The sequence below is a fragment of the Macrobrachium rosenbergii genome, chromosome 35 (genome assembly GCF_040412425.1).
Source record: "Macrobrachium rosenbergii isolate ZJJX-2024 chromosome 35, ASM4041242v1, whole genome shotgun sequence".
Taxonomy (NCBI): Eukaryota; Metazoa; Arthropoda; class Malacostraca; order Decapoda; family Palaemonidae; genus Macrobrachium; species Macrobrachium rosenbergii.
The window spans coordinates 1,540,267-1,555,303 of NC_089775.1; the positions used below are offsets into that span (position 1 = coordinate 1,540,267).

General features: G+C 38.3%; 2 protein-coding genes across 2 annotated transcripts; one reads left to right on the forward strand and one right to left on the reverse strand.

The window, feature by feature from the left end:
• Positions 1-6,345: 6,345 nt before the first annotated feature.
• On the forward strand, positions 6,346-9,803 carry LOC136856295 (U6 snRNA phosphodiesterase 1). Its single transcript, XM_067134041.1, has 5 exons — positions 6,346-7,009; positions 8,024-8,154; positions 8,627-8,819; positions 8,999-9,158; positions 9,470-9,803. Exons 1-5 carry the CDS (start codon positions 6,645-6,647, stop codon positions 9,665-9,667), a joined length of 1,047 nt encoding a protein of 348 aa, XP_066990142.1. The 5' UTR covers positions 6,346-6,644; the 3' UTR covers positions 9,668-9,803.
• Positions 9,804-9,855: 52 nt separating this feature from the next.
• LOC136856243 (uncharacterized) lies at positions 9,856-14,259 on the reverse strand. Its single transcript, XM_067133934.1, has 6 exons — positions 14,134-14,259; positions 12,648-12,845; positions 12,173-12,436; positions 11,666-12,140; positions 10,953-11,113; positions 9,856-10,064 (listed from the first exon to the last, which is right to left on the reverse strand). Exons 2-6 carry the CDS (start codon positions 12,840-12,842, stop codon positions 9,903-9,905), a joined length of 1,257 nt encoding a protein of 418 aa, XP_066990035.1. The 5' UTR covers positions 12,843-12,845; positions 14,134-14,259; the 3' UTR covers positions 9,856-9,902.
• Between the last annotated feature and the right edge of the window lie 778 nt (positions 14,260-15,037).

Below are 15,037 nucleotides of genomic sequence, written 5' to 3' on the forward strand. Positions count from 1 at the left end.
TCTCTCTCTCTCTCTCTCTCTCTCTCTCTCTCTCTCTCTCTCTCTCTCTCTCTCTCTCTCATTGAAAGAGCTACTTGCATTAGGAAATATGTAAATATATAAAGTGAAGGTAATTGAATTGATTTCATTTCCTCTCTCTCTCTCTCTCTCTCATCTCCAGCAATTAGTGTCTCAACCGGCGTGACCAGATCACCTTAATATAATTCTTATAATTATCTTTTTACCGCAAATTTCAATATTATTCCCATAATCCGGAATCTTCATAACGATTATTTGAAAATTATCAGGAATAATTATACCTTATTTCTCTCATTCCAAATTATCGGGAATTATTATACCTTTCTCTCACTCCAAATTATCAGGAATAATTATACCTTATTTCTCTCATTCCAAGTAATTAGGAATAATTACCCCTTATTTCTGTTTCTCTAAATTACAAACCACCTTTATCAAGAAAAATGTTGGCATGGATGAGCTACTAATTATGGGGTAAACCATGACCTTCTAGGTCATGTGGAGGTCACAGGTCAATGGTGTAAGCTGCAAGCGACTGCAATCAGCCACAAAAGTATATAAAGCAAATCTGGTGTCAATCAGACGTGCCGTTCTGTTATGGTAATTATCATCTTTCCGAGATTATTTTTTTTTTTTTGGCAGAGTGTCCTTACGTGACCTTCTGACCGAGCTGGGCAACTCTGGAGAGGTCAGCCGGTATTCCTGCCCAAGGTTGAAAGCAAGAAGTACCCACAGAGAGAGAGAGAGAGAGAGAGAGAGAGAGAGAGAGAGAGAGAGAGAGAGAGAGAGAGAGAGAGAGAGTTTTTATAATTTTGATTAATTCGTTTAATAAATATAAATATATCTGGTAAGAAGAAGAAGAAGAAGAAGAAGAAGAAGAAGAAGAAGAAGAGAGAGAGAGAGAGAGAGAGAGAGAGAGAGAGAGAGAGAGAGAGAGAGAGAGAGAAATAACTTAAGCAATAGCATTGTCTAGATGTACGATAACTCGCACCTTCTGATGCACGATGATTTAGTTTATTCTGTGTCAGTGTTCCAGCTTTCTAAAGTACTCTTATTATCTAGTATTTTGGGTCATTTCTGCTCTTATCAGATAATCTTTCAGTTAATTATACCAATTCTTTCTCCCTAGGTAACTTTCTCTACCGGTAGCTCTCTCTCTCTCTCTCTCTCTCTCTCTCTCTCTCTCTCTCTCTCTCTCTCTCTCTCTCTCTCTATAAGGTATATTTATATTTATTGTACAAATTAACCAAGCTTATTGGAAATTCTCTCTCTCTCTCTCTCATAACTATGACCTCATGAGAGAGAGAGAGAGAGAGAGAGAGAGAGAGAGAGGTCACTAAGCCAGCAACACTTTCACGTGATGAAGATGAGCTCGTCGAAGTGACCTGACCTGACCTTTTGACCCAATTGGGGAGATCTGGAGAGGTCAGTCGGTATTTCTGGCCAAGGTTAGCAACAAGAACGTGCCTGAGAGAGAGAGAGAGAGAGAGAGAGAGAGAGAGAGAGAGAGAGAGAGAGAGAGAGAGAGTTTCTTCTGTACTGTCCGCAAACATTAACCATTTCATAGTCCACGTCTCAGACCCACTTTGACATCTAACCAGCCACTCTCCTGTCTGCATATTGTAAAATTGGCTCTATTTTCCCCTTCTCACATAACTGTGTTTTGTGTGTGAGTGAATTTGAGTAAGAGTGAGCAGTGAGTGTGTGTGTGTGAGTGTAGGAGGAGAGAAAGGGGGAGGGTGAGTGAGAAAGCCCCCTCAACCATTCATCATCAGATTTCTCAAGGGGGAGGAAGTGATAACACCTTGATTACAGAGCCCTCTGCTTTTGTTCTTCGTGACAGCCTTCAATTCCATCACTGGAACGCCCTTGGGACTTCTTCCTTCGTTATTTTTGAAGAGGTTAGGTCAATCTTATCATTATTATTATCATTATTATTATTATTATTATTATTATTATTATTATTATTATTATTATTATTATTATTATCAACAAAGCACGGATTGTTTTCATGTACAAATGCATCCTTATCTGACTTTTAAATTGAACCCCTAAGGGGCAATTCCCCTTAGGGGGTTCAGGGATTAAGGGATAGGGGGGTTTACTGACCCTAGGGTCTACCTTAACCCCTGAACCCCCTAAGGGGAGCTGGTTTTTAGGGGTTTAAATCTGAAAACACTAGGGTCTCAGATATCACCTTGTGGGATGCCGGAACTGATAATCGATGGTTTTTTGTTTGTTTGATTTAATTGTTTGTTAATAAAAATAATAATAATTCTGTTTTTTAAAATAATAATAATAATGATAATAATAATAATAATAATAATAATAATAATAATAATAATAATAATAATAATAATAATAATAATAATAATAATAACAAAAACTCGAGATCTGAAGCCGAAAGTGAATCTGCTTTTGTGAGGGAAAGCGATTCATGCCCCAATACCCAAGGCGGGCATGCATGGGTATGGTTGGAGGCTGGGTGGGTGGGTGGGTTTAATTTTCCCCTGGGGCAATCTCTGTCTCGACCTCGCCGCCGGAAATTCCTGGGATGATTGAGGTCTGGGGAGAGAGAGAGAGAGAGAGAGAGAGAGAGAGAGAGAGAGAGAGAGAGAGAGAGAGAGAGAGAGAGAGAGAGAGAATTAATGTCTTTCCTGAGATAGATTCAAAAAGAATTTGAAAAACATAAATAATATTTAGTAGACTTTGTAAGGCAGGAGAGAGAGAGAGAGAGAGAGAGAGAGAGAGAGAGAGAGAGAGAGAGAGAGAGAGAGAGAGAGAGATGAATGGCAGGATTTATCCTTTAAAGGAAAATATCCTTACATGAGTCTCATCCTGACAGAACATCCTGCTAAGGAAATCCTACCACCTGGATCCCTTAACTCTCTCTCTCTCTCTCTCTCTCTCTCTCTCTCTCTCTCTCTCTCTCTCTCTCCCTGACTTTGAGGAAGGACGGATAAAAAACGAAAGTGGAAGAATAGAATATATATATTTTTCTGCCTCAATTCTCCCTAATTATAGTGATTCGATTCACACGGTTGGATGAGTTCTACTCAGTTCTCTGTTGTCTGTGAAAGATTATTATTGTGCCGGCTTTTTCTGTCCGTCTGCACTTTTTCTGTCCGCACTTTTTTCTGTCCGCACTTTTTCTGTCCGCACTTTTTCTGCCCACCCTCAGATCTCAAAAACCACTGAGGCTAGAGGGCTGCAAATTGATATGTTGATCATCCACCCTCCAATCATCAAACACACCAAATTGCAGCCCTCTCGCCTCAATAGTTTTTATTTTATTTAAGGTTAAATTTAACCTTAATCGTGCTTCTGGCAACGATATAGACCAGGCCACCACTGGGGCGTGGTTAAAGTTTCACGGGCCGCGGCTCATACAGGATTATACCGAGAAATTATTATTATTATTATTATTATTATTATTATTATTATTATTATTATTATTATTATTATTATTATTCGCTACCCAGCAACCTGGACATACCCCCAAAAAAATGCAAATTTGGCCCTGGGTACGCCCCAACATGCCCACCGGGCATCTAACGTCTGGAGGTCATACCCAGTGACCTTTGATCAACCGGTTGTGGGTACCTTCTTCCTCTGTTACATTATTCTATCTTATTTTCTTTATTCTTCTTCATTTTCTTTATTTTCTTTATTCTATCTTATTTTCTTTATTTTCCTTATTCTATCTTATTTTCTTTGTTTTCTTTATTCTATCTCATTTTCTTTATTTTCTTTATTCTATCTTATTTTCTTTGTTTTCTTTATTCTATCTTATTTTCTTTTTCTATCTTATTTTCTTTATTTTCTTTATTCTATCTTATTTTCTTTATTTTCTTTATTCTATCTTATTTTCTTTGTTTTCTTTATTCTATCTTATTTTCTTTATTGTCTTTATTCTATCTTATTTTCTTTATTCTACCTTATTTTCTTTATTTTCTTTATTCTATCTTATTTTCTTTATTCTATCTTATTTTCTTTATTTTCTTTATTCTGTCTTATTTTCTTTATTTTCTTTACTTTACATTTTGGTTCTTGGTTGCTTTACTTCTTATTTCTTTATATTTCTTTCTTTCTTATTTTTTTTTCTTTTTATCTTGATTGGTTTATTATTATTATTATTATTATTATTATTATTATTATTATTATTATTTTAATTACAAATATCAGAATTTGGTTATAATAATAATAATAATAATAATAATAATAAAATAATAATAATGAATAATAATAATAATGATAAAATAATAATAATAATAATAATAATAATAATAATAATAATAATAATAATAATAATAATAAGAGAATATTTATTTCTTATTATTCTACATATTTATTACTATATATATATATATATATATATATATATATATATATATATATATATATATATATATATATATATATATATAGTAACTGGCGTCACAAAATCAATGGTCATCACCGGTACATCCTGGAGTGAGTCACCATCAAAATTTGTTACAAAAATGAAAAACTGAAAAATTTAAAGTGAATTGTGGAAGTTTGCGTCCGTGTGCGTTCGCGCGCGCGCATGTATGTGTATGTGCGAGCATTGCTGCGCGTGCGTACGCATATAAGCAATCGTCTGAGCGCGCGTGCGCGCCTGCATCGAGCAGTCCTTGGAAAATATCAGGAAAATAAAACTATTTTCAGAAGTGGATTTATCTCTGAACAATAGCAGCATTCTGTCACGTCTCTCTCTCTCTCTCTCTCTCTCTCTCTCTCTCTCTCTCTCTCTCTCTCTCTCTCTCTCTATGTGTCTATGTCTCTATTTCTCTCTTTCTCGCTCTCTATTTCTCTCTCTATCTCTCTATTTCTCTCTTTTTTTAGATATTTTAAGAAATGCTTCTGCAATCGTTGCAATGACGTCATACAACCCTCAACCCCTTTCCCACGCCACCTCATTTATCGTTTCCTTTCATTTATCTTCTTCTTCTTCTTCTTCTCCTTCTTCTCCTTCTCCTTCTTCTCCTTCTTCTTCTCCTTCTTCTTCTTCTTCCTATTAACATCCTGTTCTTGTAAATATAACGTTCATGCCTTTACGATGACGTCATCCAGCCTCCCGATGATTTCCTTCCCACGCCATGATGAGTCTCACGCCCTTTTTCGATTGTTTCCACCCCACCCAACCCCGCCCACTTCACCCAACCTCACCCAAACCCATCTCACCCTAACCCCCGTTCCCTAACACACCCATGGAATGGCCAGAAACGGGATTTTCAAGGCGAAATGTTTGGTAAATCGAGAATAAATGAGACGCGACGATGAGTTTGCTATTATTTTAGATCTTGAGAGAAGTTTGGGATTATTTGCTTTTAAGTTTTTAATATCTATTCTTAAGGTTAATCTTCTATTATATTCTTAAATCTTAATTAATGATATATTTATTTCTTTTATTTGAGGTATAATTGGATTAATTATCCTTATTATATTCTTTAATTTTAATTTTTATTTTTTATTTTTTTCCTGCTCAAATCATACCTAGCCTGTGGTATTTTGTTCCTTACGAGAAGATACATTATCTCTCTCTCTCTCTCTCTCTCTCTCTCTCTCTCTCTCTCTCTCTCTCTCTCTCTCTCTCTCTCTCTCTCTCTCTCTCTCTCTCTCTCTCTCATTCAGTCTCCCAATTTGATTCGACATAAGCTCATTTTCTGTGAATTATTCTTGAAAGAAGGACCGTTTTCTTTTCGTATTCTTAGGTGACTTTACCATATTATTATTATTATTATTATTGTCTGTCTGTCTGTCTGTCTCTGTCTGTCTGTCTGTCTGTCTGTCTGTCTGTCTCTCTCTCTCTCTCTCTCTCTCTCTCTCTCTCTCTCTCTCTCTCTCTCTCTCTCTCTCTTATTTGTTAAACAATTGTGATACAGAAACGGTTACGTATGGAAGGTTATAAAGTGTATATATTGACAAGTCAATGTTGCCCTATAATGAATAGGCCCCCAAAGAAAGAAGAAGAAGAACAAGAACAAGAAGAAGAAGAAGAAGAAGAAGAAGAAGAATAAGGAGGAGAACAGGAATAAGAACAATAATCAAAACACGAACAACGATAATGACAAAAACACCAACAATAAACGAAGACAGGGGGCGACTTTGCTCGCCGACAGCTCGCTATAACGCGCTTGAGCGCTCGCGAGCAAAGAAGAAGAAGAAGAAGGTGAAGAAGAAGAAGAAGAAGAAGAAGAAGAAGAAGAAGAAGAAGAAGAAGAAGAAGAAGAAGAAGAAGAAGAAGAATAAGAAGAAGAACACGAGCAAGAACAAGAACAACAATAATAACAATAACAACAACAACAATAATAAGAAAAAAATAGAAGAAGACGAGGCGACGAGTTCGTCCAGAGCTCGCTAGCGCGCTCGAGCGCTCGCGAGCAAAGGAGACGAATGTAAAGAAGAAGAAGAACAAGAACAAAAATAACAATAACAAAAACAATAACAAGTAAAAAGAGAAGAATAGGAGAAGGTTGAGTTCATCCACAGCTCGCCAACGCGCTCGAGCGCTCACTGACCCCCCTCCCCCCTCCATATGAGCCCCCTGGCCGGCGATCACCCTCCGGAACGGGAGGATTTGTTTACATGAGCGAGTGAGAAGAGCAATGGCGACAGGAAGACACCACCAACACGGGGCCCTGTCGCTGCTCCAGTCCTACGGCAGCGACAGCGGCGGCGACGACGACGACTCCGGCTACACCAGCGAGGACGAGAAGAAGCGCAAGCAGCCCGAGGAATTCCGCAATCCGCACGAGAGGCTCCGCAAGAGGCGGAAATCCTCCTCGAACGAGGAGGAGATGGTCGTCGACTCCTCCAGTCATCATCAGACTCTCCGCGATGGTGGGGCGTCCCCTCCCCTCCCTCTGCCCCCTAGGTTGGGGGGAGGGGCCCATTTCGTGGGGGGTTATCACCCCCGTCACAGAATCCCCCACATGGATACCACTACCTCAATGGCAGAGGCGAATGCTTGGTAAGAGGCTTCGGAAGGTCGGGGTTTTTGGGGGAGGTGGTGTTCCCCAAGGGGGGAATACTCGGTGGGAGCCCTTTCCAATCATTTTTTGGGGTGTTGGGGAGTTTTGGGGCCCTGGGGTGCCCCAGGTAGGGCAAATTACCTAATTTTGGTTAGTTTAGGTTAGGTCAGGTCACGTCAGGTCAAGTTACGTGGGCAAGGTCAGTTTAATTCAGGTTGTTTAGGTCAGGTCGTGTACCAACCCTGCCCAATATTGACCTAGCTCGTTGCCTAGGGCTGGTATAGGTGTCCAGGATAATTATAACTCCTAATACCACAACTAGCTTACCCCTATGAGTTTCTACATGAAGTACCAGCCCCATGGAATTCAATAATTCATAATTCTTTTCACAGTTCAATGCTTATGGCTTCATTTCCCCACTACAGCCTGGCTATGGAATTATCTACATGTTTCTGTACTTCCAGAGTTTGACAACCTTTCTTCCTTTGAGAGGCAGCCAGTTGCTTCTTTTCAATTTCATTGTGTTATTTAATATGTATTTAATATGTATTTTATTGTTCTTATGCATTTAAAATGTTGGTTGTAAGTTTTGTATTACTGTAAAGTAGGTACACTACAGTAGACCACATGGGCTGGTCCAAAAGATTAGGTTGTAAATGAATTATAATTGAAAAAAGACAGAGACTTTTGACAGCGAAGGTTGATGGTCTAAGAGACAAAGTAAAGATAGAAATGGCAACGGTAGGCCCCACTAGTCATAATTGCAGAGCATCCTATGGGGTTAAGTATCGTGTGGAAAATAACTTTAAAGATTTTGTATTTTGATTGATCATATTGCTTTAGTGGTATTAAAATTATTCAGAAGATGAACCCTTTTCATATAAAACAAGCTCACAGGAGCCACAGACTTGAAATTCAAACTTCCAGTGAATACAGTGTTCATTTAAGTCATTAGAGAAGAAAGATGTCGTATTCTGTACTAACTATATTTCTCTCGTTATTTCCTCGTGCAGTGCTATTCCCCTGCCTCCCGAACTCTGTTTTGCCAAAGTTGTGCACGTGGATGACCCCGTCGAGCACGAAGGAAGAATTAGATCTTTCCCCCATGAAAAGGGGAATTGGGCATCAATTCTGTATGTCCCTTGTAAGTAGAATTTTAAAGAGGTATTTATAGCATTTTTCTCCAGTCCTACTTGGCAAAGTGGCCGTTTCTTCCCATGCTGCCAAATGTACTTGGCTGGAATAGCATCCCTGTTAGCCATATTTTAATATAATTTTCAGTCAGTACTTTCGATAGCAATAAAACATTGTAGTGTCCTTTATTATAACCAGTACATGATTTGTAAATCTCATAAGGTACTTACATAATTGGTTTTTTACTTTAAAATTAAATAAGCAAGACAACTATCTTGAGTTGAGTACTTCTGTACTGTACAGTTTGATAATAGTTGCAAAAATTGAGTAAAAGCAGAAATAACTAAATTGTAATGTACGATTGCGAGTTCAACAGCTGTCTGATAAGTAAATAGTTATTACTCCCCCTTCCCCATTCATCCAAAGCTTTCCTTTCCCAGGCATTGAAAATTAAATCCTCCGTGACCTTGATCTCATTCCAGTGCACCTAGGAGTGTACGGCGCTAGTTTTGCATCGTTTTTAGCCTCTCTCGTCGCAACTTGCCAGGAGAACGACGTGAAACTAACACCATCTACGCAGTTGCACATTTCATTAACTCGAACATTGGTGCTGCAGCTCCACTGGATTCAGCCTATAGCAGATGACCTTCGAGTCAGACTAGGAAGGTTTCCCAAGTAAGTCGTCAGATGTTGCACTTGCAAATCTCAAGGATAATATTGGCTTTATAATACGTTTATAAGTTCCCGCGGTGTACGTTTTGTACTTGTTCTGTCACCCTGATTTAGTATTTGTCATGAGCGAACTGTCCTTTCTACAGAATTGGTGTTATAGGAATGTTTATATTTACCCTCAGGTTTTCCCTGTGGCTACATGGCCTAAACGTGTATGTAAATGAAGAAAAAACGAGGACATTTCTAGGACTACGGGTATGTCACGGCCGGAACGAGTTGCAAGATATAGTTTCGGAAGTTGACCTATGCATAGAGGAGTATAGGCTCCCTCCTTTTTACAAGGTGAGATATTGTAACGGTTACAGTAAATGATATTAATAAAAAAAGCCTAGATGTCTCCTTTACTTGAACTAGCAGTGAGAGCTTTAGCCTACAATTTGTAAGCAATATACCCAGAATAATGTTATTTGGTATTTTGGAAGTGTAAGTCCAAGATCGCAAATGCTACAGGAATCCTGGAAAAACATTCCGAAGGTTTTGGAACATAATCGTTAAATATTTAAAGAAAACTGAAAGTATTTAACTGGGAAATACAGTCCTTAAGTTGTATCAGATCTCTGTAATTTATTGTAATGTTAAACCTTAAATTGCAGGATGGCTCTTTTCACGCGAGTGTCGCTTGGTGCACTGGAGACGCATCGGAGGATTTGCGCCGTTTGCTACCGGTGCTGGAAAACATCTGTAGCCAGTACTTCGCCGTGGAGAGTGACATGCGCACTTTCGACGTGCACACTCTAATTTTTAAGACTGGTAATAGACTTCATAACATTCATCTAAAAAATAGTATTTAAAGCTAGCTGTAGTCATTTACAATTTTCAGTATCTCCCATCCTCTCACCCAGACACAATATACCGGTAATTACTGTGTAAGGAATGATAATGTTATACCAAATATTTCTAAATAAACATGGTTTGTAGTAATCATCAGCAATGTTTGTTTTGACCTCGGTAGGCAGGAAAACGAAAGGAAAGTGACCAGTTCTTTCTTACACTGTATTTCACCAAATGCACAAATTTGCGGACCGGTCAGTCCAACGTAATCTCTTCCTTTGCTGACTCAGCTGCAGCCGTAGGATCCCATCTAGAAAGGATGACTTCCTTGATATTCAAAGATTTCAAACAGCTAATCCTGTGAAGACCCTCTGAAGTCAGACTTCTCGGACGCAGGACGTACGATATAATGGGTGACTGCGGGAGAAAAAAATCAATGTAATGTTAGAACATAATCACAAGTCAGTCTAGAAATATGACTTAATGGAGTAAATTTAAAAACAGTATGAATGCAAGGCAACCGGATTATTTATCGGCCTTGTAAAGGAACTTAAAAACAATTGTGAGTACACTGTACTCAACACAGCATAGCTGTCAAGCTGGTTCATGTAGGGCAAATGAAACCATTGAAAACTGCCCCATCAACTGGGTGAGGACGATAATGATGTACGTACTTACTGATTTAAAATTATAACAATGAATGAGGAAAACACTTAAAGTGTAAAAGAAGGCATGTACCAAGCACCCTTGTCTCTAAATAACCTGTCCAATAAACCTTTCCAGAAAAAATTAAAATATCAAAGAAAGAAATGGGATGTAAGTATATTTTCAAGGAAGTGAACTTGCACACCCATTACTGTGGAACATGGTACAGAGTCTACAGGACAGACCGTGTATTAGTTCGAGAACTTGCTTACAATAGGCGATCACGAACTCATTGTTTTATCTTAAGATGCCCCAGATGCGTCTAATGGTAGTACTGATGTGACCCTCAATTAGGTCAAATAACTAAAAAGTAAATATGATTTCAACAGTTGAGGAAAAATATTACATTAATTTTAATAATGAATGAACAATCAACAGCATTTTCTGTACATAATATTTAACCAAATGTGCATATTTTAACTAAGCAAACTATAGTCAAAATGGAAAATTAAGTGGATTTACATTTATGGTACCTTAGAGGTTTACTCTTGCTCACATTTACTCAAAACTTTACTCCTCTAGCTGACATTGTCAAGCTCTTTTTACTAGCCTCTGCAATTTCTCCTCACTAAATAGTGAAGTCCACGTTCCGAGACCTACCTTTTTGACGTGGGTGTTCAGGCGTTCAGTAGCAGAGAAGTTTGTCCACGACATCTCTCGGCTGGAGAGCGAATCGTCTCTTGCATTGGTGTCCGACCATATGCACTGGATCATGACGGTGAACTGTGCATGATAAAATGGAGGACCAACTGGATATAACACTGAAATGAAAATGAAAATTGACGTAAATGCCTTGATTTTATCATGCAGCTTCAGAAACAAGTTTTAGTTCTTTTTCTGGTGTATTCCAGTATTCTAATGAGTACTGTACCCCAAGTGTCGATGACATCGCAAGTTGAGAAAATATCACATCATAATCAACTTTTATTAGTTATTCTGTCAACAACTGCTATACTTACAGATTTTTGCAACTAAAGATTTTTAGTGCTAAATAATTCCCCACGCCGAGTTGGGTATTCATTACTTAAAAAAAGCTGAACATCCAATGAGAAGTGAACAAAGAGGAATAAAGCAACCCAGCTGAGGGTCAAAGGGCCAATATTGAAACTAGCAAAATTTGTATTCATAAGCTCACTTTAGCAAAAGCCAAGAAAGTACTGAACAATTTTGCAATGAGCAGTCTATGAATGACCAAACCTACTATAACAACTTTTTTCCAATGAATACCATTCTAAACTTAAGCTGTGTATTTCTAAGTATCAATTCAATGTCAGGATTTCAAGAAACAAATGCAAGTATAACTAATAACTCACCATAGTCGGCTCCAAATTTCAACCCCGATCTCACCACCCAACCTTTAGCACGGTAGTGATGGTACACGGCATATCTGGCTACGAACTTCTGATCGTCGTTTACGAATCTCTTCCACAACTGGTCGATGGTGAACTCCTTCCCACCTTGTTTTTGCTTTCCCTTGAACTGCTGTGCTTTACTGTCCATCGATTCCTTTCTGACAACCAGACATCCCAAGGCGTACGAGAGGTACATAGCTTCTTCTGGAAGAAGCTCCAAGTTACCTCTTGACGTGTCAACGTTCGCGTCTTCGAAGAAGGCGGAGGGTATATGATCGCTGTCAAAGCTCAGAAGAGTCTTGCAGTTTTCTTCGGAGGCCTTTTTGTCCTTTTCAGTTTCTCGTTTGACAGCAACTGAACCGCTTTCAACAGTACCTACATTTGTGCTTCCAGAACTTGAGGTTTTATTTTTATCATCCTTAAATGTTTTCTTCCTCAGTTATACTTTGGCCCTGACTTATCTCAAATGAATCTGATTCCATTTCTTTGCTCTTTGAAGCTTCCACTACTCGTCTCCCTATCAGCGTCATCCGTTTTCGAACCCGCAGTCGCAGAGTTTTTGGAAGGGTCTGAAACGCCACAATCTTCTAATTCCACTGGTTTTTTAAAGAAAGAACTGTCTTTTATATCACCAGTTTCCAGTAATTTCCATCTCTTAGCATATTTGTAAGATTCTTCGCAAACAAATTCATCGCTGTGCAAGTCTGTGTCCTTCAACTGACCAAAATATCCCTGAAATTATAAAAAAAAATTACAAAAATATAACCTCCACTTAATAATAATTATCAAAGTACATGTAGTATTTGTTTCCTGTGGTGTACAGAAGTAAATTTATATTTAATGTTTTTCTACATAACTACATTTATTGAACGAGTTACCTCAATCATTATCTTTTAAGTTTCTTGTGTAATAAACAATAAAAGCTAAGAAGAGATCAACTTACATTGTGCCACAAAGAAGCAATGTGATTGAGGTCGGTGACTATCACCACACCGTCTTTGTAAACACCAGTGTAATAATTCCACGAGGCTGCTGAACTGGGAAATCCCGTGTAGGACGCTATAGGTATCGGTAAAGGATCGCCTGGCTGAGGGGGTTCGCCCCTGAATTTCTTCCGTATGGGTGGAGCTAAAGCCATTGTCTGAAATGGAAAAGGAGGGACTGTTAACACCTTTGTTTCTTGCAGTACTTGTTATTAATACAGGCAAAGCATAAATAACATATCTGTGCATTAAAATATATAATTCTTGATTCCTATCTCACGACGTGCCTTTTGGAGCAAGCCGATTTGGTTGCTGAAGCTTGGTAAGAAGGTAATAAATTAGCAGCAGGTAGGTTTGGGGTTAGGGTAACATTGATAGCCTTGACCGTCAGCCCTCACTTTTTCCTCTGGCAACAGGGACAAACATGGTGATGTTTAGGGGGTGGAATTGCAATGGTAAAACTGAAAACTATGCGCAAAATGGGCACCTTGTTTAGTACCAGCCCCTTGGGGATGAATGTGAACACACAAGGAGAAATAGACGGCAAATACAGTATCATAAAAATAAAAAAAAGGCACTAAACAGGCCTGTGCTGGTTGGGAGTTGACGTACCAGGCTGCTGTAGTAGTCTCCAGTTTTACCATTGCTATAAAATACTTCAGGTTCGTTTATACGAACCTTCGTCTTATATATGGAGACTCGTTACTTAGCCTAGGTGGGAAGGTATTGTTCATGGAACAAGACTGGCATTGTTCAGAGAAAAGTTCTGGTGTTATTCATGGAATAATACTGGTATTATTCATGAAACAATTTTGGTATTATTCATGGAATAATACTGGTATTATTCATGAAACAATTCTGGTATTATTCATGGAACAAGACAGGTATTGTACCTACTAAACGGAGCTGCCTGCTCCATAATCACTTACGTGGGGGGGGAAGAAAGATGATTCTAATAACCTGGATTCCCACTAGGGTCAGGGGGATCCGCCCCCCACCATCCCATGCAAACAGAGGGGTTAAGGGGGCTATTCCAGGCTACCCCTCAATTGTAATGGGCATTTCAGGGGAATATGACCTAACCCAACCTAGGATACCGTGCCCTTGCCTGACCAGGAATGGGGGGAAATGACCCCACCTTCCTTGCCTGGCCAGTGTAGGGGGGAACCGACCCCAGCTCCCACAAGTTATTCGAGACCCCCCATGTCAGCATGCCACCCAAATAATGGCTTAGAAATGCATAAAATATACGATAAATAGTAAAAAAGGAAATTCTAAATATATTTATCAAGAAATAAAGACCATATATTAGGTTACCTAGACTAGGTTACGAGACCGGACGTCTTCCATCATCACACTAATCTATTATTTCCTAAGCTCATATTTCAATAATTATGACATTATTAGCCATATTTAATTCCAAATAACGATTAATTTTAAACTTACGGTGTAAAATGCATGTCACGAATAATATTCAATACTTAAATATGATTTACTATCATCCAAAGAGTCTTTGTTTACATTCAGCTTCTTCTTCTTCAAGTTTGGTGATTGAGGTTTGGTCTCTGTAACGGCTCCTCCGTTGTCCTCTTTATAGAGTTTTCTAGTTTTAAATATGGTTTATTAATTCATTTTAGTATTATTATCTTTTTATCCAAATTTATTATCATCACGAATGTTTTTATGATATATATAAAAGTTATTTTGAGTTTAGGTTCTTTACCATTCGTCCTTTTTCGTCTTTTCTGTGATATTTATCTTTTAATCAGTTCCATTTTTTGGTTCTACTTTTATCCATTTTCGTAATTTTATAACAAAGTTTGTGTTCTTTTAATACTTCCAGAATGCTATATTCATCAGCCTTTATGTTGTGATTGTTCTCTGTTCATTGTAGAGATGTACAACATTTTCGTGATATATTTTTTGTCTTTTTTTCATTCTTGTCCAATTTTGATTACTTCGTGTGACAATTATTTCTTCACGAGGGACTATTGCCTTCAGTATGCCACAATTGGTGCACTGTAGACATCGCTAAAAGGTGTCTGCAGCGCCCGTTCAGCCATAACTGCAGCCATAAATGTAAAAAGTAACTTATTACACAAGTAATGTTAATAAATATGTGGGATTCAGCTGATTTGCTCCGTGATTAACGGGTGATTCCCGAAGACTAGATAAAATAAGATGGAGTCTTAAATTGGATAATAATACTTCAAAAATAAGGAGAATGGTGTCTATAGAATCTTATAATAATAAATGTATCTAAAATCTGTTTATTTATAGAAATCTGGAGTACACGAAGGCACAAGAACCTTGGTTGTGGAAGCTAAGTGGATGTTTACTCCAGAGCCGC

Excerpts from the sequence above, each read along its gene's own strand:
- LOC136856295 (XM_067134041.1), top strand. The coding sequence starts at position 6,645 with ATGGCGACAGGAAGACACCACCAACACGGGGCCCTGTCGCTGCTCCAG. Across the intron at positions 8,155-8,626 it reads ATCAATTCTGTATGTCCCTT|TGCACCTAGGAGTGTACGGC; the intron begins GTAAGTAGAATT and ends ATCTCATTCCAG. Across the intron at positions 9,159-9,469 it reads GGCTCCCTCCTTTTTACAAG|GATGGCTCTTTTCACGCGAG; the intron begins GTGAGATATTGT and ends CTTAAATTGCAG.
- LOC136856243 (XM_067133934.1), bottom strand. The coding sequence starts at position 12,842 with ATGGCTTTAGCTCCACCCATACGGAAGAAATTCAGGGGCGAACCCCCT. Across the intron at positions 11,114-11,665 it reads GAAATTTGGAGCCGACTATG|TGTTATATCCAGTTGGTCCT; the intron begins GTGAGTTATTAG and ends TTTTCATTTCAG. Across the intron at positions 10,065-10,952 it reads TGAACACCCACGTCAAAAAG|TCACCCATTATATCGTACGT; the intron begins GTAGGTCTCGGA and ends TTTCTCCCGCAG.